The sequence below is a fragment of the Embiotoca jacksoni genome, unplaced genomic scaffold (assembly GCF_022577435.1).
Source record: "Embiotoca jacksoni isolate LCO1_2020_lvr unplaced genomic scaffold, fEmbJac1.0.p SCAF_58, whole genome shotgun sequence".
Taxonomy (NCBI): Eukaryota; Metazoa; Chordata; class Actinopteri; family Embiotocidae; genus Embiotoca; species Embiotoca jacksoni.
In genome coordinates this window covers 1,183,336-1,207,019 of record NW_027185412.1, presented here as the reverse complement: position 1 = coordinate 1,207,019, position 23,684 = coordinate 1,183,336, and the positions used below count along the sequence as shown (strand labels likewise).

Genomic DNA, 23,684 nt, shown 5'->3' with positions numbered 1-23,684 from the left:
ATTGAGCGTCTGAGATACAGTCTCTGAGTCCACATGTCCTACAGTAACAGAGATGATGTCATCCTGATGACACTTATTAAAAACTGAATCAGTCTCATTTTAATGAGCTGAGTGGAGAAACGTGAGTAAAAACTGGGAGTTTTCCTGCCGTCCTTCAGGTTGTGGCGCAGTGAGACCTTCAGGAACCCGGAGACCAGCTCCGGCTCCTGCAGGACCTGAGAGGGACCGGTCCCCGAACCAGATCTACGTCAGCGGGCCTCAGACGTCTGCTTACATCCTGTCTCCTCGACAACGGCGAGCCAAAGTAGATTCACATGTAGACAGACTACACGGCTACACGCTACCTTTGGCCTACAGGTAAATGCTGGGCGCTCTGGGACTCGTCCTCCCGGTCCTGGTCCCGGTTTACCTCTCCGAGCTGATCTTGTACCGGAGGACAAAGTAAGCGATGAGCCTCAGAGAGAAGAAGAAGATGGCGAGGACAATGAAGTCCAGGTAGAGTTTGGCATCCAGCATGTCCAGCTCCTTCAGGATGGCCTCCGACTTCTGGAAGTGACACGTGTCGTCTTCATCGCAGTGAAGATCCTGCCGGTCCAGACCGTAGATGGACAGGATGACGCCCTCGAAGCCGTACCTGAAACACAGCACAACCAGTTCAGCTGAGGACCTTCTGAGCTGTAGCGCCCCCTGCTGGGTGGACGCCTCTCGTCTCTCTGCTCGGTCCTGCAGTCGTGGAGCACCGCCCCCACCTGACGTAGGAGATGTAGGACATCCACTGCAGATACCAGGGGATGGTGTCGAAACTGACGAAGAACCCGGAGAACAGCAGAACCGGGATCGCCGTGACCGGACCCACAAACGTGGCCACCTGCAGGAGACAGACGCACCTGAGTGACGTCGGCCGGTCAACACACCTGTGAGCTCACACAGGTGAGGCGGCGGACGAGAGAACCGACCTGCAGCGAGGTGGAGGCGGCTCCGATCAGCAGACCCAGACTCTGAGCCACCAGCGAGGTCAACACCCCCAGAGACAGGAAGAGGAAGAAGCGCCCGGCGTCCGGAGGCTGAGCCGTCATCCAGTACACGATACTGCAGTACACCACCGGGAAGACCACCTGCACGGCACAAAGTACTCAGTACTACACAGGATACTCAGTACTGCACATTATACTCAGTACTGCACATTATACTTGGATTCAGTTTCATGTTTGACAGAAAAAATTTCAAAATTTAGAATCAACAGACGTTTCGGACTCGAACAGTGAACTATCTTTTCATTATTAAAAGTGTTTCTGATTAATTTCCTGCTGTTGATGCTCTGATCAATCGATGCATCCAGCTGTGTCGTGTTACCTGGAAGGGGACGTCAGCCATCGTCTTAGCCAGGTAGTACGCCTTCAGACTGTACCAGTAGTTCAGGTGTTCCCTCAGAAACACTCCCATCTCCAGAGGAACTGAAACACACACACACACACACACACACACACACACACACACACACACACACACACACACACACACACACACACACTCAGCTCCAACATCATCTATGTTGATGATACCACCTGGTTGGTCAGTGATCCCGTCCTGAACAATACTAATCATTGATGTTTCCTTTCCATGATCTAAACGGAGATCTGACCGATACAGTTCAGCATCATCAATACATAATCTGTAATCTAGCTGTAACCTGACTGCACCACAGGCCTGTCAATCAAACAGACACACCCCCAAAAACAGGTCTTCTTGAATCTTCTTTTCTAATGAATGAGGGATTATTTTCAGATGGACCTCCAGAAAACTAATAAGAAGGAGTGACTTTAGCTAACAACACCGAGATAACTGATGGACACATTTTATTCACTTTGGATTTGATGAGAGAAGTTGAATGGGAGTCTATGGAGCCGGAGGCTTTTTGGAGCCGACCTCTAGTGGCACTCGCTGGTATTGCAGCTGAAGACACTTCTGGATCAGAACCATTTTACAGACCTGAAGCTACAAACTCTTTTATAAACAGTCAGTGGTCCTGACATGTTCAATGTCCTGCTGTTAAAGTAAAAACTAGGTAAACTAAGGTAAATGAGCATCACCTGTGTCGACATGAATCCACACACAGTCTATGTTTAAATATGCTGACTCACATGTGAGCACTGTGGGCATCAGAGCAGCGAACATGAGGAACAACATGGAGAAGAAGAGGAATCCGGAGTTACTCAGAACCTTCTTGGCCTCGTTCCCGATGCCCAGGTACAACAGACCAATCAGAACGCCGATCCCGATGTGAGACGAGATCCTCAGGTGAGTCAGCACCTGCTCGACCAATGAGAGCAGTTCTTATTAAAATTTTACACGCTAATATCGCTGAACCAAGATGAAGTTCTTCTACTTCAAAAAATGGGAGCAAAAAGAAAAGCGTTGCGTTTATATTTTTGTTGAGTGTAAAATACAAAACTTTTTGATAAATTCTTGTGATTATCCTCTAATTTAAGTAGCAGCTGGTTTTTACAAGAGAATTAAAAGAAAAATATCTTCCTGAAATCTAGCAAATTATCATTAAAGCTTAAACTAGTCTTAAAGATGTCTTAATTGTTGCATGAATGATCCCAGTGGGAGCACCCATCCACAGCCTCCACATGTTGGACTCACCGAGTCTCGGAGGATGCTGAGGAAGGTTCTCCTGAACAGAATGGAGAACTGAGTCATACAGCTGGCTGAGAAACTGTGACAGCCTTCAGACGAAGAACTCTCCTGGAAGAAAGACAGAGGCATGATGGGAAATACAGGTACAGCAGAGTTAAATAACATGACAGTATTCATCAGCTGGGATCATGATGGATGGATAGATGATGGATGGATGGATGGATGGATGGATGGATGGATGGATGGATGGATGGATGGATGATGGATGGATGATGGATGGATGGATGGATGGATGGATGGATGGATGGATGGATGGATGGATGATGGATGGATGATGGATGGATGGATGGATGGATGGATGGATGATGGATGGATGGATGGATGATGAATGGATGGATGATGGATGATGGATGATGGATGGATGGATGGATGGATGGATGGATGGATGGATGGATGGATGATGGATGGATGATGGATGGATGGATGGATGATGGATGGATGGATGGATGGATGGATGATGGATGGATGGATGGATGATGGATGATGGATGATGGATGATGGATGGATGATGGATGGATGGATGGATGGATGGATGGATGGATGATGGATGGATGGATGGATGGATGGATGGATGGATGGATGGATGGATGATGGATGGATGATGGATGGATGATGGATGGATGGATGGATGATGGATGGATGGATGGATGATGGATGATGGATGATGGATGGATGATGGATGGATGGATGGATGGATGGATGGATGATGGATGATGGATGGATGGATGGATGGATGGATGGATGGATGATGGATGGATGGATGGATGGATGGATGGATGGATGATGGATGGATGGATGGATGGATGGATGGATGGATGGATGATGGATGGATGGATGGATGGATGATGGATGGATGGATGGATGGATGGATGGATGGATGGATGGATGGATGATGGATGGATGATGGATGGATGGATGGATGATGGATGGATGATGGATGATGGATGATGGATGGATGGATGGATGGATGGATGGATGATGGATGGATGGATGGATGGATGGATGGATGGATGGATGGATGGATGATGGATGGATGGATGGATGGATGGATGGATGGATGGATGGATGGATGAATGAATGATGGATGGATGGATGGATGATGGATGGATGGATGGATGGATGGATGGATGGATGGATGGATGAATGAATGATGGATGTATGGATGGATGATGGACATATGGATGGATGGGGTGCGTTTGTTTTCTACCTCCTCTGCGCGCTGCCACAGGAACGAGTGGAGGTTCGTGTCTCCGTTCAGCTCCGTCTGGTAGTCCTTCTCTGACTTCCTGTCCTGGACCGCCTTCACCAGTCGCAGCATCTGGTCTCCGTACTCTCCGGACGCCACCTCCATCACTGCGGCGGAGGACAGTCGGGGTCAGACGAGGACAGAGAACCAGACGAGAACGTCCGGCGACTCTTACCAAAGTCGGCGGGGTTGTGGTAGGTGGGGCAGTTGAGTCCGAGGTCTCTCAGGTAGGGAACCAGACTGGACACCTTCCCTCGGTAGATGCACTGACCCTGACTCAGCACGTACAGCTGCAACACACACACACACACACACACACACACACACACACACACACACACACACACACACACACACACACACGGGTTGGAGAGTTTGTGGAATGAAAGCAGATGCAGGTGTGACCGCCGTTTCAGGTGAGTCTATCGAGAAGCTGCTGGGTTCGATCACCTTGTCGAACAGTTCGAAGAGTTTGGCGCTGGGCTGGTGGATGGTGCAGATGACGGTCCGTCCTCCTTGAGCCAGAGCTTTGAGCAGAGACACCACCTGGAAGCAGGACGAGCTGTCCAGACCACTGAGACGCAGAGACAAAGAGTTTTAACAACACTCTGGACGTCTGCCAATATTCACCTCAGACAACAGAGGGGGTCATGTTCACCACCTCTTCTTTTAACAACACTCTGTAAACGTTTGGGAACTGAGGAGACCAGTTTCTGGAGTTTTGAAAGTGAAATGTGGTCCCATTCTTGCCTCATACAGGATTTCAGCTGCTCAACAGTTCAGGGTCTCCTTTGTTGTATTTTTCATTTCCTAATGTGCTAAATGTTTTCAATGATTGACAGGTCTGGACTGCAGGAGGCCAGTTTAATGCTATAAGAAGCTGGATGGTCCCTCTCCTCTTTAACCTGGAGGATGCAGCGTCCATGATTTTCAAACAGAATCTCAGATTGTGATCCATCAGACCTCAGGACAGTTGTCCACTTCACCTCAGTCCATCTTCAATGATCTCGGTCCAGAGAAGGCGGCGGTGTTTCTGGATCATGTTTCTATCTGGTTTCTTCTTTGGAGAGTTTTAACATCATTTGTGGACGCAGCGATGAACTGTGTTCACAGACGATGGTTTTCACAAGTGTTCCTGAGCCCATGCAGTGATTTCCACTCCAGAATAGTGTGTTTTTAATGCAGTGCTGCCTGAGGGCCCGAAGATCACCACCATCCAATATTGGTTTCCAGCCTTGTCCCTTGTGTTCAGAGATTTCTCCAGATTCTCTGAATCTTTTAATGATATTATGAACCGCAGACGATGAAATCCACTAATTCTTTGTAGTTTTACGTTGAGGAACATTATTCTTAGATTGTTGAACTATTTGCCTGTGGGATAACATTTAACTTTCAAAACTCCAGAAACCGGTCTCCTCAGTTCTCCAACATTTACAGAGTGTTGTTAAAAGAAGAGGTGATGCAGTGCAGTGGTGAACATGATCCTGGAACAACTTTTAGAGACGTGCTGCTGCATCAGATTCAAAATGTTCATATATTTTTAATAAAACAATAAAATGTCTTTACTATGTTGTCTTTGGTCTTGGTTTTATATTAAATGTGAGTTGACATGATTTACAAATCATCCCATTCTGTTTTTGTTTAGTTTACTGAGCGTCTTAACTTTTATAGATTTCAGGGGTCGATATCGATATCAGGGGGTAAAACGGGTCCAATTAAACCATGTTGTGGTTCTGACCTCGTGGGTTCATCGAAGAACATGACCGGAGGATTATTGACGAGCTCCAGAGCGATGGCCAGTCTCTTCCTCTGACCGCCAGAAAGGTGCGATGTCCTGGTTTTAGCACAGTCCATCAAACCCAGAGCCATCAGGATCTCCCGGACCTGAACACAGAAACCAGAACCAGACCTGCTGATTAAAGGGTGCATTCAGGGACCAGGAAGTAGTCGGGGGTCTGGACTCACCATCTCTCTGCGAGCCTCCGCCTTCTCCTGCAGCTTCAGGTTGGCTGAAACCTGCACAGAAAACAACGTTCAGCTAACAACACTGAAACGGGTCAAACTGCAGGGACCAGAATCTGATGTGATTCGGGGTGTTTTGGTACCATCATGACCTCCTGGACGGTGAGATGAGGCAGCAGCATGTCGTCCTGCATGATGTAGCAGGAAACCTTCCTGAAGGAGCGCAGGTCTCTGGGCTGCCCGTTGATCAGGATCTCCCCCTTCATCCCCGTCTCCCTGTTCACAGAGACATTGCCCCCATCAGGACACGTTGAGAACTACAACACCGCCCCCATCAGGTCAGACTGAGAACTACAACACCGCCCCCATCAGGACACGTTGAGAACTACAACACCGCCCCCATCAGGTTAAACTGAGAACTACAACACCGCCCCCATCAGGACAGACTGAGAACTACAACACCGCCGCCATCAGGTCAGACTGAGAACTACAACACCGCCGCCATCAGGTCAGACTGGGAACTACAACACCGCCCCCATCAGGACACGCTGAGAACTACAACCATCAGGTCAACACTGTCTCCTATAATATCCATCTGGCTTCAGACTTCAGGTCTCTGCTGAATCTTTAAATAAAAAATAAAGCACAGATTAATGCAGACAGATGAAACTCACCTGTACCCAGCCAGGATATTCATGAGGGTGGACTTCCCAGCTCCTGAAGGCCCCATGATGGCCACCAGGTCCCGGCTGGTAAATTTCCCAGAGATCCCTTTGAGCAGAGTTTTGTAACCTGAGATAGAAGAGAAACAATCAGTGTGCAGGTTCCCAGCCGGACCGAGAGGGTTTCTTTGTCTTCAAGTCCTCGGCTCGGGTTTCACATCAGTGTGGAGGCTTTTCTCTCGCTCCACTTTCACATCAGTCTGCCAAGATTCACACAAACCCGACCGACCGCTATGAATGGTGGGATTTTAATTCAAACCAGACTTCACCTGGAAAAACCTTTTACATGTCTTACATTTGTGTCCATCAGCTTAGATTCTGACTGATGTTACATATTATTGATCAGGCTTCATCCTGCACAGACAGGATATAAAAATGCTGGATCTGTTGTGCTTCCGGCCTCAGATCAGGTTTTAATGTTGATCTGGTGTTTGGATGGTGGATGATGTAACAGGTAAATGTGACAGGAGCCAGGACAGGTGCAACACACTTAATGCGATGAGCGCTCAGTCTGCAGGTCTGGATTCAGCTCTGACTGACCCGAGTCCAGTTCCCCGTCACAGTCCTTCAGATCAGACAGTGTCTGACAGGGTGTTCTGCTTCTTTGAAAAATTCATGTTTAAAATCAATCTGGACACATTAATTATGGAGATGTGGTTACCATGGAAACCAGATGAGAGTGATGAAGATGGCCTCCAGTAGCCGCTGCAGTGCTTATCTGCTGATGGACACTGAACGCTCTTTAATGGGATTATCAAATTTAATCTGACTGAATCGGATTAAGTCTGATCTGACCGACAGTAACCTCCACCGCAGCAACACATGCAGCATCACACACCGCAGCAACACACACCGCAGCAACACGCTGCTGCAACACACACCGCAGCAACACACACTGCAGCAACACACACTGCAGCAACACGCACTGCAGCAACACACACCGCAGCAACACACACCGCAGCAACACGCTGCTGCAACACACACCGCAGCAACACACACTGCAGCAACACACACTGCAGCAACACGCACTGCAGCAACACATGCAGCAACACACACTGCAGCAACACACAATGCAGCAACACACAATGCAGCAACACTGCAGCAACACACACTGCAGCAACACGCACTGCAGCAACACGCACTGCAGCAACACATGCAGCAACACACACTGCAGCAACACACACTGCAGCAACACACAATGCAGCAACATACACTGCAGCAACACACATTGCAGCAACACGCACTGCAGCAACACATGCAGCAACACACTGCAGCAACACACAATGCAGCAACACACTGCAGCAACACACACTGCAGCAACACACACTGCAGCAACACACTGCTGCAACACACACCGCAGCAACACACATTGCAGCAACACACAATGCAGCAACACGCACTGCAGCAACACATGCAGCAACACACAATGCAGCAACACACACCGCAGCAACACGCTGCTGCAACACACACCGCAGCAACACACACTGCAGCAACACACACTGCAGCAACACACACTGCAGCAACACGCACTGCAGCAACACATGCAGCAACACACACTGCAGCAACACACAATGCAGCAACACACAATGCAGCAACACTGCAGCAACACACACTGCAGCAACACACTGCTGCAACACACACCGCAGCAACACACATTGCAGCAACACATGCAGCAACACACACTGCAGCAACACACACTGCAGCAACACACAATGCAGCAACACACATAACACTTGAACGGATACTATGCTTGTTTTCTTTTATTGATCACTTTTATTACATTCAATCTCTTTCCCACCAAATGTTTTAGGTTGTATTACTTTGATGAAGCCATTCAAATTACTTATTAGATGTTTAACAGAGTAACTAGTAATATGTTTAATATTATCTGGTTAATATTATCTGGTGAATATTATCTGGTGAATATTATCTGGTTAATATTATCTGATTAATATTATCTGATTAATATTATCTGGTTAATATTATCTGATTAATATGATCTGGTGAATATTATCTGGTTAATATTATCTGATTAATATTATCTGGTGAATATTATCTGATTAATATTATCTGATGAATATTATCTGGTTAATATTATCTGGTTAATATTATCTGATTAATATTATCTGGTGAATATTATCTGGTGAATATTATCTGATTAATATTATCTGGTTAATATTATCTGATTAATATTATCTGGTTAATATTATCTGGTGAATATTATCTGATTAATATTATCTGATTAATATTATCTGATTAATATTATCTGGTGAATATTATCTGATTAATATGATCTGGTGAATATTATCTGGTTAATATTATCTGATTAATATTATCTGGTGAATATTATCTGGTTAATATTATCTGGTTAATATTATCTGATTAATATTATCTGGTGAATATTATCTGGTGAATATTATCTGGTTAATATTATCTGATTAATATTATCTGGTTAATATTATCTGATTAATATGATCTGGTGAATATTATCTGGTTAATATTATCTGATTAATATTATCTGGTTAATATTATCTGATTAATATTATCTGATTAATATTATCTGGTTAATATTATCTGATTAATATGATCTGGTGAATATTATCTGGTTAATATTATCTGATTAATATTATCTGGTGAATATTATCTGATTAATATTATCTGATGAATATTATCTGGTTAATATTATCTGGTTAATATTATCTGATTAATATTATCTGGTGAATATTATCTGGTGAATATTATCTGATTAATATTATCTGGTTAATATTATCTGATTAATATTATCTGGTTAATATTATCTGGTGAATATTATCTGATTAATATTATCTGATTAATATTATCTGATTAATATTATCTGGTTAATATTATCTGATTAATATTATCTGGTGAATATTATCTGATTAATATTATCTGGTGAATATTATCTGGTTAATATTATCTGGTTAATATTATCTGATTAATATTATCTGGTTAATATTATCTGATTAATATTATCTGGTTAATATTATCTGGTGAATATTATCTGGTGAATATTATCTGATTAATATTATCTGGTGAATATTATCTGGTGAATATTATCTGATTAATATTATCTGATTAATATTATCTGGTGAATATTATCTGGTGAATATTATCTGATTAATATTATCTGGTTAATATTATCTGATTAATATTATCTGGTGAATATTATCTGGTGAATATTATCTGATTAATATTATCTGGTTAATATTATCTGATTAATATTATCTGGTTAATATTATCTGGTGAATATTATCTGATTAATATTATCTGATTAATATTATCTGATTAATATTATCTGGTTAATATTATCTGATTAATATTATCTGGTGAATATTATCTGATTAATATTATCTGGTGAATATTATCTGGTTAATATTATCTGGTTAATATTATCTGATTAATATTATCTGGTGAATATTATCTGGTGAATATTATCTGATTAATATTATCTGGTGAATATTATCTGGTGAATATGATCTGATTAATATTATCTGATTAATATTATCTGGTGAATATTATCTGGTGAATATTATCTGATTAATATTATCTGGTGAATATTATCTGATTAATATTATCTGGTGAATATTATCTGGTTAATACTAGCTGGTGAATATTATCTGGTGAATATTATCTGATTAATATTATCTGGTGAATATTATCTGATTAATATTATCTGGTGAATATTATCTGGTTAATATTATCTGATTAATATTATCTGGTGAATATTATCTGATTAATATTATCTGGTGAATATTATCTGGTGAATATGATCTGGTGAATATTATCTGGTTAATATTATAGCACCCATGAAACATCCAGTCGATCGACAGAGAATATACTTTAAAACTTTCTGTGGGTTCTCCGTCAGGTTCTCCGTCAGGTTCTCTGCCCTCAGCGCTGACTGTCAGGTAGAAGGCTGGCCGACCTGCAGCTCACATGCTGAGCTCCTTTTATAACGACTCAGATCTCAGATTAGGCATGAAGGACTCCAGTCACCTCTTTATTATCACACTCAACCTTCAATGTATCCGGATCAACCACTGGTTCATCAACCTGCATGACAAGTCAGTTCACACATTTAGACTTCTGTTGACCTGAGAACGGCATCATGGGTAACCAGTGATGTCAGAGAACATACAGAGTCGTGTGTCTGAAACATGTTGAATAAGCAGTAATGGCGCGTTGGCTTGCGTGCAGCCTGAGGAAGCAGCAGGTAATCTCACCTGAGCAGGTGTGAACTGTTCTCGGTGAAACTGGGTTAATGATCCGAACACAAACAAAGAGTTTAACTGCTGCTTCCAGGAAATCGGATCCGTCGAAGAGCGACACCCGATAATTAACGATGAATAAGACGAACAGCAGCTCAGGACAAAATAACAGCTGCTGGTCTCTCAGAACGGAGAACGGAGAACCGAACTCACGCTGCTGTTCACGGGTCTGAATGTCCTGCTGGTCTGAATGTCCAGCAGGTCTGAATGTCCTGCAGATCTGAATGTCCTGCTGGTCTGCCTGTCCTGCTCGCCTGAATGTCCTGCAGGTCTGAATGTCCTGCTGGTCTGAATGTCCTGCAGGTCTGAATGTCCTGCCGGTCTGAATGTCCTGCAGATCTGAATGTCCTGCAGGTCTGAATGTCCTGCCGGTCTGAATGTCCTGCAGATCTGAATGTCCTGCAGGTCTGAATGTACTGCAGGTCTGAATGTCCTGCCGGTCTGAATGTCCTGCAGATCTGAATGTCCTGCAGGTCTGAATTTACTGCAGGTCTAAATGTCCTGCCGGTCTAAATGTCCTGCAGGTCTAAATGTCCTGCCGGTCTGAATGTCCTGCCGGTCTGCCTGTCGGTCTAAATGTCCTGCAGGTCTGAATGTCCTGCTGGTCTGAATGTCCTGCCGGTCTGAATGTCCTGCAGATCTGAATGTCCTGCAGGTCTAAATGTCCTGCCGGTCTGAATGTCCTGCCGGTCTAAATGTCCTGCAGGTCTGAATGTCCTGCTGGTCTGAATGTCCGGCAGGTCTGAATGTCCTGCTGGTCTAAATGTCCTGCAGGTCTGAATGTCCTGCTGGTCTGAATGTCCGGCAGGTCTGAATGTCCTGCCGGTCTAAATGTCCTGCAGGTCTGAATGTCCTGCTGGTCTGAATGTCCGGCAGGTCTGAATGTCCTGCTGGTCTAAATGTCCTGCAGGTCTAAATGTCCTGCTGGTCTAAATGTCCTGCTGGTCTGAATGTCCTGCCGGTCTGAATATCCTGCAGATCTGAATGTCCTGCAGGTCTAAATGTCCTGCCGGTCTGAATGTCCTGCTGGTCTGAATGTCCGGCAGGTCTGAATGTCCTGCCGGTCTAAATGTCCTGCCGGTCTAAATGTCCTGCTGGTCTGAATGTCCTGCCGGTCTGAATGTACTGCAGGTCTGAATGTCCTGCTGGTCTAAATGTCCTGCAGGTCTAAATGTCCTGCTGGTCTGAATGTCCTGCCGGTCTGAATGTCCTGCAGGTCTGAATGTACTGCAGGTCTGAATGTCCTGCAGGTCTAAATGTCCTGCCGGTCTGAATGTCCTGCAGGTCTGAATGTCCTGCTGGTCTGAATGTCCGGCAGGTCTGAATGTCCTGCCAGTCTGCCTGTCAATCTAAATGTCCTGCAGGTCTGAATGTCCTGCTGGTCTAAATGTCCTGCTGGTCTGAATGTCCGGCAGGTCTGAATGTCCTGCCAGTCTGCCTGTCAATCTAAATGTCCTGCAGGTCTGAATGTCCTGCTGGTCTAAATGTCCTGCAGGTCTAAATGTCCTGCCGGTCTGCCTGTTGGTCTAAATGTCCTGCAGGTCTGAATGTCCTGCAGGTCTGAATGTCCTGCTGGTCTAAATGTCCTGCTGGTCTGAATGTCCGGCAGGTCTGAATGTCCTGCCAGTCTGCCTGTCAATCTAAATGTCCTGCTGGTCTGAATATCCTGCCAGTCTAAATGTCCTGCCGGTCTAAATGTCCTGCTGGTCTGAATGTCCTGCCGGTCTGAATGTACTGCAGGTCTGAATGTCCTGCTGGTCTAAATGTCCTGCAGGTCTAAATGTCCTGCTGGTCTGAATGTCCTGCCGGTCTGAATGTCCTGCAGGTCTGAATGTACTGCAGGTCTGAATGTCCTGCAGGTCTAAATGTCCTGCCGGTCTGAATGTCCTGCAGGTCTGAATGTCCTGCTGGTCTGAATGTCCGGCAGGTCTGAATGTCCTGCTGGTCTAAATGTCCTGCAGGTCTGAATATCCTGCCAGTCTAAATGTCCTGCAGGTCTGAATGTCCTGCTGGTCTGAATGTCCTGCAGGTCTGAATATCCTGCAGGTCTGAATATCCTGCCAGTCTAAATGTCCTGCAGGTCTGAATGTCCTGCTGGTCTGAATGTCCTGCAGATCTGAATGTCCTGCAGGTCTAAATGTCCTGCCGGTCTGAATGTCCTGCAGGTCTGAATGTCCTGCTGGTCTGAATGTCCTGCAGGTCTAAATGTCCTGCTGGTCTGAATGTCCTGCCGGTCTGAATGTCCTGCCAGTCTGCCTGTCGATCTAAATGTCCTGCAGGTCTGAATGTCCTGCAGGTCTAAATGTCCTGCTGGTCTGAATGTCCTGCCGGTCTGAATGTCCTGCCGGTCTGCCTGTCGGTCTAAATGTCCTGCAGGTCTGAATGTCCTGCTGGTCTGAATGTCCTGCCGGTCTGAATGTCCTGCAGATCTGAATGTCCTGCAGGTCTAAATGTCCTGCCGGTCTGAATGTCCTGCAGGTCTGAATGTCCTGCTGGTCTGAATGTCCGGCAGGTCTGAATGTCCTGCAGGTCTAAATGTCCTGCAGGTCTAAATGTCCTGCTGGTCTGAATGTCCTGCTGGTCTGAATGTCCTGCTGGTCTGAATGTACTGCAGGTCTGAATGTCCTGCTGGTCTAAATGTCCTGCAGGTCTAAATGTCCTGCTGGTCTGAATGTCCTGCCGGTCTGAATGTCCTGCCAGTCTGCCTGTCAATCTAAATGTCCTGCAGGTCTGAATGTCCTGCTGGTCTAAATGTCCTGCTGGTCTGAATGTCCTGCCGGTCTGAATGTCCTGCCGGTCTGCCTGTCGGTCTAAATGTCCTGCAGTTCTGAATATCCTGCTGGTCTAAATGTCCTGCCGGTCTGAATGTCCTGCAGGTCTGAATGTCCTGCTGGTCTGAATGTCCGGCAGGTCTGAATGTCCTGCTGGTCTTAATGTCCTGCTGGTCTGAATGTACTGCAGGTCTGAATGTCCTGCTGGTCTAAATGTCCTGCAGGTCTAAATGTCCTGCCGGTCTGCCTGTTGGTCTAAATGTCCTGCAGGTCTGAATATCCTGCCAGTCTAAATGTCCTGCATGTCTGAATGTCCTGCTGGTCTGAATGTCCTGCAGGTCTGAATGTCCTGCAGGTCTGAATGTACTGCAGGTCTGAATGTCCTGCTGGTCTAAATGTCCTGCAGGTCTAAATGTCCTGCTGGTCTAAATGTCCTGCAGGTCTGAAAGTCCTGCAGGTCTAAATGTCCTGCTGGTCTGAATGTCCTGCCGGTCTGAATGTCCTGCCGGTCTGAATGTCCTGCTGGTCTGAATGTCCTGCTGGTCTAAATGTCCTGCTGGTCTGAATGTCCTGCCGGTCTGAATGTCCTGCAGATCTGAATGTCCTGCAGATCTAAATGTCCTGCCGGTCTGAATGTCCTGCAGGTCTGAATGTCCGGCAGGTCTGAATGTCCGGCAGGTCTGAATGTCCTGCTGGTCTAAATGTCCTGCAGGTCTAAATGTCCTGCTGGTCTAAATGTCCTGCTGGTCTGAATGTCCTGCCGGTCTGAATATCCTGCAGATCTGAATGTCCTGCAGGTCTAAATGTCCTGCCGGTCTGAATGTCCTGCTGGTCTGAATGTCCGGCAGGTCTGAATGTCCTGCAGGTGTAAATGTCCTGCCGGTCTGAATATCCTGCCAGTCTAAATGTCCTGCAGGTCTGAATGTCCTGCTGGTCTGAATGTCCTGCAGGTCTGAATGTCCTGCAGGTCTGAATATCCTGCCAGTCTAAATGTCCTGCAGGTCTGAATGTCCTGCTGGTCTGAATGTCCTGCAGATCTGAATGTCCTGCAGGTCTAAATGTCCTGCCGGTCTGAATGTCCTGCAGGTCTGAATGTCCTGCTGGTCTGAATGTCCTGCAGGTCTAAATGTCCTACTGGTCTGAATGTCCTGCCGGTCTGAATGTCCTGCCAGTCTGCCTGTCGATCTAAATGTCCTGCAGGTCTGAATGTCCTGCTGGTCTAAATGTCCTGCTGGTCTGAATGTCCTGCCGGTCTGAATGTCCTGCCGGTCTGCCTGTCGGTCTAAATGTCCTGCAGGTCTGAATGTCCTGCTGGTCTGAATGTCCTGCCGGTCTGAATGTCCTGCAGATCTGAAAGTCCTGCAGGTCTAAATGTCCTGCCGGTCTGAATGTCCTGCAGGTCTAAATGTCCTGCCGGTCTAAATGTCCTGCTGGTCTGAATGTCCTGCTGGTCTGAATGTACTGCAGGTCTGAATGTCCTGCTGGTCTAAATGTCCTGCAGGTCTAAATGTCCTGCTGGTCTGAATGTCCTGCCGGTCTGAATGTCCTGCCAGTCTGCCTGTCAATCTAAATGTCCTGCAGGTCTGAATGTCCTGCTGGTCTAAATGTCCTGCTGGTCTGAATGTCCTGCCGGTCTGAATGTCCTGCCGGTCTGCCTGTCGGTCTAAATGTCCTGCAGTTCTGAATATCCTGCTGGTCTAAATGTCCTGCCGGTCTGAATGTCCTGCAGGTCTGAATGTCCTGCTGGTCTGAATGTCCGGCAGGTCTGAATGTCCTGCTGGTCTTAATGTCCTGCTGGTCTGAATGTACTGCAGGTCTGAATGTCCTGCTGGTCTAAATGTCCTGTTGGTCTAAATGTCCTGCAGGTCTGAATATCCTGCCAGTCTATATGTCCTGCATGTCTGAATGTCCTGCTGGTCTGAATGTCCTGTTGGTCTGAATGTACTGCAGGTCTGAATGTCCTGCTGGTCTAAATGTCCTGCAGGTCTAAATGTCCTGCTGGTCTGAATGTCCTGCTGGTCTGAATGTACTGCAGGTCTGAATGTCCTGCTGGTCTAAATGTCCTGCAGGTCTAAATGTCCTGCAGGTCTGAATGTCCTGCTGGTCTGAATGTCTGGCAGGTCTGAATGTCCTGCTGGTCTTAATGTCCTGCTGGTCTGAATGTACTGCAGGTCTGAATGTCCTGCTGGTCTAAATGTCCTGCAGGTCTAAATGTCCTGCCGGTCTGCCTGTTGGTCTAAATGTCCTGCAGGTCTGAATATCCTGCCAGTCTAAATGTCCTGCATGTCTGAATGTCCTGCTGGTCTGAATGTCCTGCAGGTCTGAATGTCCTGCAGGTCTGAATGTACTGCAGGTCTGAATGTCCTGCTGGTCTAAATGTCCTGCAGGTCTAAATGTCCTGCTGGTCTAAATGTCCTGCTGGTCTGAATGTCCTGCCGGTCTGAATGTCCTGCCGGTCTGCCTGCCGGTCTAAATGTCCTGCAGGTCTGAATATCCTGCCAGTCTAAATGTCCTGCAGGTCTGAATGTCCTGCCGGTCTGAATGTCCTGCCGGTCTGCCTGTCGATCTAAATGTCCTGCAGGTCTGAATATCCTGCTGGTCTAAATGTCCTGCAGGTCTGAATGTCCTGCCGGTCTAAATGTCCTGCTGGTCTAAATGTCCTGCTGGTCTGAATGTCCTGCCGGTCTGAATGTCCTGCCGGTCTGCCTGTCGATCTAAATGTCCTGCAGGTCTGAATGTCCTGCTGGTCTAAATGTCCTGCCGGTCTGAATGTCCTGCAGGTCTGAATGTCCTGCTGGTCTGAATGTCCGGCAGGTCTGAATGTCCTGCTGGTCTGAATGTCCTGCTGGTCGGAATGTCCTGCGTGTCTAAATGTCCTGGTGGTCTGAATGTACTGCGGGTCTGAATGTCCTGCTGGTCTGAATGTCCTGCGGGTCTGAATGTCCTGCAGGTCTGAATGTCCTGCTGGTCTAAATGTCCTGCTGGTCTAAATGTCCTGCTGTTCTGAATGTCCTGCTGGTCTAAATGTCCTGCCGGTCTGAATGTCCTGCCGGTCTAAATGTCCTGCCGCTCTCAATGTCCTGCCGGTCTGAATGTCCTGCCGGTCTGAATGTCCTGCCGGTCTGAATTTACTGCAGGTCTAAATGTCCTGCTGGTCTGAATGTCCTGCTGGTCTGAATGTCCTGCTGGTCTAAATGTCCTGCTGGTCTCAATGTCCTGCCGGACTGAATGTCCTGCCGGTCTGAATGTCCTGCCGGTCTGAATTTCCTGCAGGTCTAAATGTCCTGCTGGTCTAAATGTCCTGCTGGTCTGAATGTCCTGCCGGTCTGAATGTCCTGCCGGTCTGCCTGTCGATCTAAATGTCCTGCAGGTCTGAATATCCTGCTGGTCTAAATGTCCTGCTGGTCTGAATGTCCTGCCGGTCTAAATGTCCTGCCGGTCTGAATGTCCTGCAGATCTAAATGTCCTGCTGGTCTAAATGTCCTGCCGGTCTGAATGTCCTGCCGGTCTGAATGTCCTGCCGGTCTGCCTGCCGGTCTAAATGTCCTGCAGGTCTGAATATCCTGCCAGTCTAAATGTCCTGCAGGTCTGAATGTCCTGCCGGTCTGAATGTCCTGCCGGTCTGCCTGTCGATCTAAATGTCCTGCAGGTCTGAATATCCTGCTGGTCTAAATGTCCTGCAGGTCTGAATGTCCTGCCGGTCTAAATGTCCTGCTGGTCTAAATGTCCTGCTGGTCTGAATGTCCTGCCGGTCTGAATGTCCTGCCGGTCTGCCTGTCGATCTAAATGTCCTGCAGGTCTGAATGTCCTGCTGGTCTAAATGTCCTGCCGGTCTGAATGTCCTGCAGGTCTGAATGTCCTGCTGGTCTGAATGTCCGGCAGGTCTGAATGTCCTGCTGGTCTGAATGTCCTGCTGGTCGGAATGTCCTGCGTGTCTAAATGTCCTGGTGGTCTGAATGTACTGCGGGTCTGAATGTCCTGCTGGTCTGAATGTCCTGCGGGTCTGAATGTCCTGCAGGTCTGAATGTCCTGCTGGTCTAAATGTCCTGCTGGTCTAAATGTCCTGCTGTTCTGAATGTCCTGCTGGTCTAAATGTCCTGCCGGTCTGAATGTCCTGCCGGTCTAAATGTCCTGCCGGTCTCAATGTCCTGCCGGTCTGAATGTCCTGCCGGTCTGAATGTCCTGCCGGTCTGAATTTACTGCAGGTCTAAATGTCCTGCTGGTCTGAATGTCCTGCTGGTCTGAATGTCCTGCTGGTCTAAATGTCCTGCTGGTCTGAATGTCCTGCCGGTCTGAATTTCCTGCAGGTCTAAATGTCCTGCTGGTCTAAATGTCCTGCTGGTCTGAATGTCCTGCCGGTCTGAATGTCCTGCCGGTCTGCCTGTCGATCTAAATGTCCTGCAGGTCTGAATATCCTGCTGGTCTAAATGTCCTGCCGGTCTGAATGTCCTGCAGATCTAAATGTCCTGCTGGTCTAAATGTCCTGCCGGTCTGAATGTCCTGCCGGTCTGAATGTCCTGCCGGTCTGAATGTCCTGCCGGTCTAAATGTCCTGCTGGTCTGAATGTCCTGCCGGTCTGAATGTCCTGCCGGTCTGAATGTCCTGCTGGTCTAAATGTCCTGCTGGTCTAAATGTCCTGCTGGTCTAAATGTCCTGCTGGTCTGAATGTCCTGCTGGTCTAAATGTCCTGCTGTGTGCATTATGATAAAAGTTAATGAAGTGTTGCGTGTAGACCTGAACTTGATGATGACACCAGTTCGTGAGCAGAAATGAGAAATCGGCTAATTCCTTCTTCTTCCTGCCACTGAGCGCCTCAGAAAGAAAACACGTACATACGAAAATAACACGCGTGTGGAAATGTATTTTTTTTTAGAAAGTTTTAGCTTAAGTTAGTGACGAGTCAGCAAAAAAGTTCTGATTATGAAGCTTTGCTTTGCTTAATGGAATAAAAACTGACTTGATTCAAACTATTTGATTTCTTGTTATTCAGCAAAGAGAAAGACGTAATTTAAACATGTCCTTTAAAGACGTTAACTATCAGCGGACACATCGGGACTCTGTGTCTTTTCGGTGTCTCCTCTCGCTTTGTCTTTGTTTCGAACTGAAACTCGATCCGAGCTTTTCTGTCCTCATTCAGCTTTTTTTTCCTCAGAAAGACGCTGACTCATCAAATCTTCTGTCATGTTCAGATATTAACCTCGAGGTTTCATTGACTTTCTTTCCTTCAGTCTGTCGTTTGCTGTTTGTTAAGACGAATAAAAACAAATCAGTGGGATGTGAAGATAAACTCTATATATTTAATAAATAAATATATATATAGATAAATGTTCAGCTTGTTGATCGTTTTCTTCTTCTGTGGTTTATTTTCGATCAGCAGAAAGGCGACACGGCTTCTTCTAATCTGACCTGCAACTATTTACAGCAGGAGACCCTGACTGAGATGAACAGATTACAGGTCGATAATCCACACACACACACACACACAGACACACACACACACACACACACACACACACACACACACACAGACACAGACACAGACACACACAGACACACACACACACACACACACACACAGACACAGACACAGACACACACAGACACACACACACACACACACACACAGACACAGACACAGACACACACAGACACACACACACACACACACACACACACACACACAGACACACACAGACACACACACACACACACACAGACACACACACACACACACACACACACACACACACACACACAGACACACACACACACACACACACACACAGACACACACACACACACACACAGACACACACACACACACACACACACACACACACAGACACACACACACACACACACACACACACACACACACACAGACACACACACACACACACACACAGACACAGACACAGACACACACAGACACACACACACACACAGACACACACACAGACACACACAGACACACACACACACACACACACACACACAGACACAGACACACACACACACACAGACACAGACACACACAGACACACACACACACACACACACACACACAGACACAGACACAGACACACACAGACACAGACACACACACACACACACACACACACACACACACACACACAGACACACACACACACACACACACACACACACACACACACAGACACAGACACACACAGACAGAGACACACACACACACACACACACAGACACAGACACACACAGACACACACACACACACACACACACACACACACACACACACACACACACACAGAAACAGACACACACAGACACAGACACACACAGACACACACACACACACACACACACACACACGGTTGCTTGTCGTTTCACTGAGGGAAACACCAAAGACTAAATTAACGTCTTTTGCCATCCTGTTAAACGCCGTCGTTTTGCTGCTCGACTGTCGGAGGTTTTTTCACTTCAGTAACCAGAACTAAATAAATCAAATAAATAGATATTAAAAAAAACTGAATGTCATGATTTGCAAATCATGTTAACCCATATTTTATTGAAAATAGACCAAAGACAACCTTATGTTGAAACTGAGATTTGTTATTGTTTGAAGAAAAATATGTGCCTCTTTTGAATTTGATGGCAGCAACACATGTTGTGGGACAGAATCAACAAAAGAACACAGTTCATCACTGCATGGGCTCAGGAACACTTGTGAAAACCATCGTCTGTGAACACAGTTCATCGCTGCGTCCACAAATGATGTTAAAACTCTCCAAAGAAGAAACCAGATAGAAACATGATCCAGAAACACCGCCGCCTTCTCTGGACCGAGATCATTGAAGATGGACTGAGGTGAAGTGGACAACTGTCCTGAGGTCTGATGGATCACAATCTGAGATTCTGTTTGGAAATCATGGACGCTGCATTCTCCAGGTTAAAGAGGAGAGGGACCACCCAGCTTGTTGTCAGCTCAGTTCTAAAGCCAGCATCTGTGACGGTACAGGATGCATTAGTGCACATGGCATGGGTAGCTTGAACATCTGGAAGGAAGCATTAATGCTGAATGATATATTCAGGTTTTGGAGCAACATATGCTGCCATCCAGACAACGTCTCTTTCAGGGAAGGTCTTGTTTATTTCAGCAGAACAACGTCCAACCATATTCTGCACGTATTCCAACAGCATGGTTCTCTAGTAGAAGAGTCCGCTGATAAACTGGCCTCCTGCAGTCCAGACCTGTCAATCATTGAAAACATCTGGAGCATCAGGACATGAACAATACAACAAAGGAGACCCTGAACTGTTGAGCAGCTATCCTCTATCAGGCAAGAATGGGACCACATTTCACTTTCTAAACTCCAGAAACTGGTCTCCTCGGTTTCCAAAGGTTTCCAGAGTTTTGTTAAAATAAGAGTTGTTGCAGCTCAGTGGTGAACATGATTCTGGAACAACTTTATAGAGACGTGTTGCTGACATCAGATTCACAATGAGAAGATATTTTACATAAAACAATAACATTTCTCAGTTTTGTTGTCTTTGGTCTATTTTCAGTTAAATATGGGTTTACATGATTTGTGATGTACAGAGACCTGATCAGACAGACTCATCCCAGTGGTGGCTCTCACCCTTTAAACCAAGTGTGAGAAGATGACGGATGTATGAAGCCGCTGACCGAGCAGCTCGTCTTCAGGTCTTTTAAATAGAAGCTCAACGACCAGAAAAGATGCAGCAGATATTTTAACTCATCTATTTTTATCTGCGGTGACTGCAGTTCACCGACCGACAGTAACCCGGAGAACACCTCCGATGCTCTGATGGGTCAGAACCAAACAGTCCTCAGAAACAACCAGCTGATCCTCTGAACAAACACTGACAGAAACTCTGTTGTGAACACATCGTCATTCGGACTCTTCCTCACCAGCCTCTGGAATCAACAGAGAAATGTTCTGATCCAGAACCTGTCAGCAGATATAATATAATAATAAAAAGTATCAGTCGGACCAGGTGTGTTGCAGTACCTTTCTTCCTCCACCAGGGACCCTCTCTGATGGAGTACGAGACGTCCTTGAACTCGATGTTGACGGCCGGTCTCCGAGGTAATGAGGAGAACCTCTGGGCCTCGGTCAGGTTGTTGTCCACCTTCTTCAAGTGTCCCTGCAGCAGCGGCGTCTGCTGGCTACCCACCGGATGCCTGTTCACCACCTCATCCATGCAAACACACACGGTCCGGGGGTCCAGCATCAAGTCCGGGGGCCCGTTGGTGTTCTGGGGGTCGGATCAGAAACTGAGGTGAGAATCTGGTGTGGATCAATAGAGGTCTGAATTCAGGAACCGAACCTTGACCCACCAAACCTTCACCGACCGAACCTTCACCGGCCGAACCTTTACCAACCGAACCTTCACTAACCAAACCTTCAATAACGATAAGAAACCGAACCTTCACCAACTGAACCTTTACCAACCGAACCTTCACCAACCGAACTTTCACCAACCAAACCTTCAATAACGATAAGAAACCGAACCTTCACCAACCGAACCTTCACTAACCAAACCTTCAATAACGATAAGAAACCGAACCTTCACCAAACGAACCTTTACCAACCGAACCTTCACCAACCGAACCTTCACCAACCGAGCCTTCACCAACCGAACCTTCACCAAACGAACCTTTACCAACCGAACCTTCACCAACCGAACCTTCACCAACCGAGCCTTCACCAACCGAACCTTCACCAACCGAGCCTTCACCAACCGAACCATCACCAACTGAACCTTCACCAACCGAACCATCACCAACCGAACCTTCACCAACCGAACCATCACCAACCGAGCCTTCACCAACCGAACCTTCACCAACTGAGCCTTCACCAACCGAACCATCACCAACCGAACCTTCACCAACCGAACCATCACCAACCGAACCTTTACCAACCGAACCTTCACCAACCGAGCCTTCACCAATCGAACCTTCACCAACCGAGCCTTCACCAACCGAACCTTCACCAACCGAACCATCACCAACCGAACCTTCACCAACCGAGCCTTCACCAACCGAACCTTCACCAACCAAACCATCACCGGCCAAACCTTCACCAACCGAACCATCACCAACCGAACCTTCACCAACCGAGCCTTCACCAACCGAACCTTCACCAACCGAACCATCACCGGCCAAACCTTCACCAACTGAACCTTCACCAAACGAAGCTTCACTAACAATAGGAAACCAAACCTTCACCGGCGGAACCTTCACCAACCGAGCCTTCACCAACCGAACCTTCACCGGCCGAACCTTCACCAACCAAAGCTTCACTAACGATAAGAAACCGAACCTTCACCAACTGAACCTACACCAACCGAACCTTCACCAACCGAACCTTCACCAACCGAGCCTTCACCAACTGAACCTTCACCAACCGAGCCTTCACCAACCGAACCTTCTCCGGCTGAACCTTCACCAACTGAACCTTCACCAACCAAAGCTTCACTAACAATAAGAAACCGAACCTTCACCAACTGAACCTACACCAACTGAACCTTCACCAACCGAACCTTCACCTACCGAACCTTCACCGACCAAACCTTCACTAACCGAACCTTCACCAACCGAACCTTTCACCGACCGAACCTTCACCGGCCAAACCTTCACCGGCCGAACTTTCACCGACCGAACCTTCACCGGCCGAACCTTCAACGCCGAACCTTCACCGGCCGAACCTTCACCGACCGAACCTTCACCGGCCGAACCTTCAACGCTGAACCTTCACCGGCCGAAACTTCACCGATCGAAACTTCACCGACCGAACCTTCACCGGCCGAACATTCAATGCCGAACCTGTACCAACCGAACCATTACCAATAATAAGAAACCAAACCTTTTCTAACCAGAACTCGTGGTGGTGCTGAGGGTTTGTTAAGATGTGTTAAGTGTTGTTAGGGTTAGATATGTCGTTGTGCTGTGAAGTGGGCGTGTCGATTCATCAGAAGTACCAAAACC

The 23,684-nt window shown here is 46.8% G+C and overlaps 1 protein-coding gene across 4 annotated transcripts; it reads right to left on the bottom strand.

The window, feature by feature from the left end:
• Window positions 1-35: 35 nt before the first annotated feature.
• abcg1 (ATP-binding cassette, sub-family G (WHITE), member 1) lies at window positions 36-21,943 on the bottom strand. 4 transcript variants are annotated; one of them, XM_069173203.1, is made up of 14 exons: window positions 21,706-21,943; window positions 6,583-6,700; window positions 6,052-6,184; window positions 5,912-5,962; window positions 5,685-5,830; window positions 4,397-4,520; window positions 4,122-4,236; window positions 3,884-4,053; window positions 2,647-2,793; window positions 2,142-2,310; window positions 1,354-1,454; window positions 957-1,115; window positions 750-868; window positions 36-634 (listed from the first exon to the last, which is right to left on the bottom strand). In XM_069173203.1, exons 1-14 carry the CDS (start codon window positions 21,926-21,928, stop codon window positions 406-408), a joined length of 2,004 nt encoding a protein of 667 aa, XP_069029304.1. In that variant the 5' UTR covers window positions 21,929-21,943; the 3' UTR covers window positions 36-405. The 4 variants fall into 4 exon arrangements, with proteins under 4 accessions (XP_069029304.1, XP_069029305.1, XP_069029306.1 ...); XM_069173204.1 differs by having other exon boundaries at window positions 2,647-2,748; window positions 3,908-4,053; XM_069173205.1 differs by having other exon boundaries at window positions 2,647-2,748; window positions 3,917-4,053.
• Between the last annotated feature and the right edge of the window lie 1,741 nt (window positions 21,944-23,684).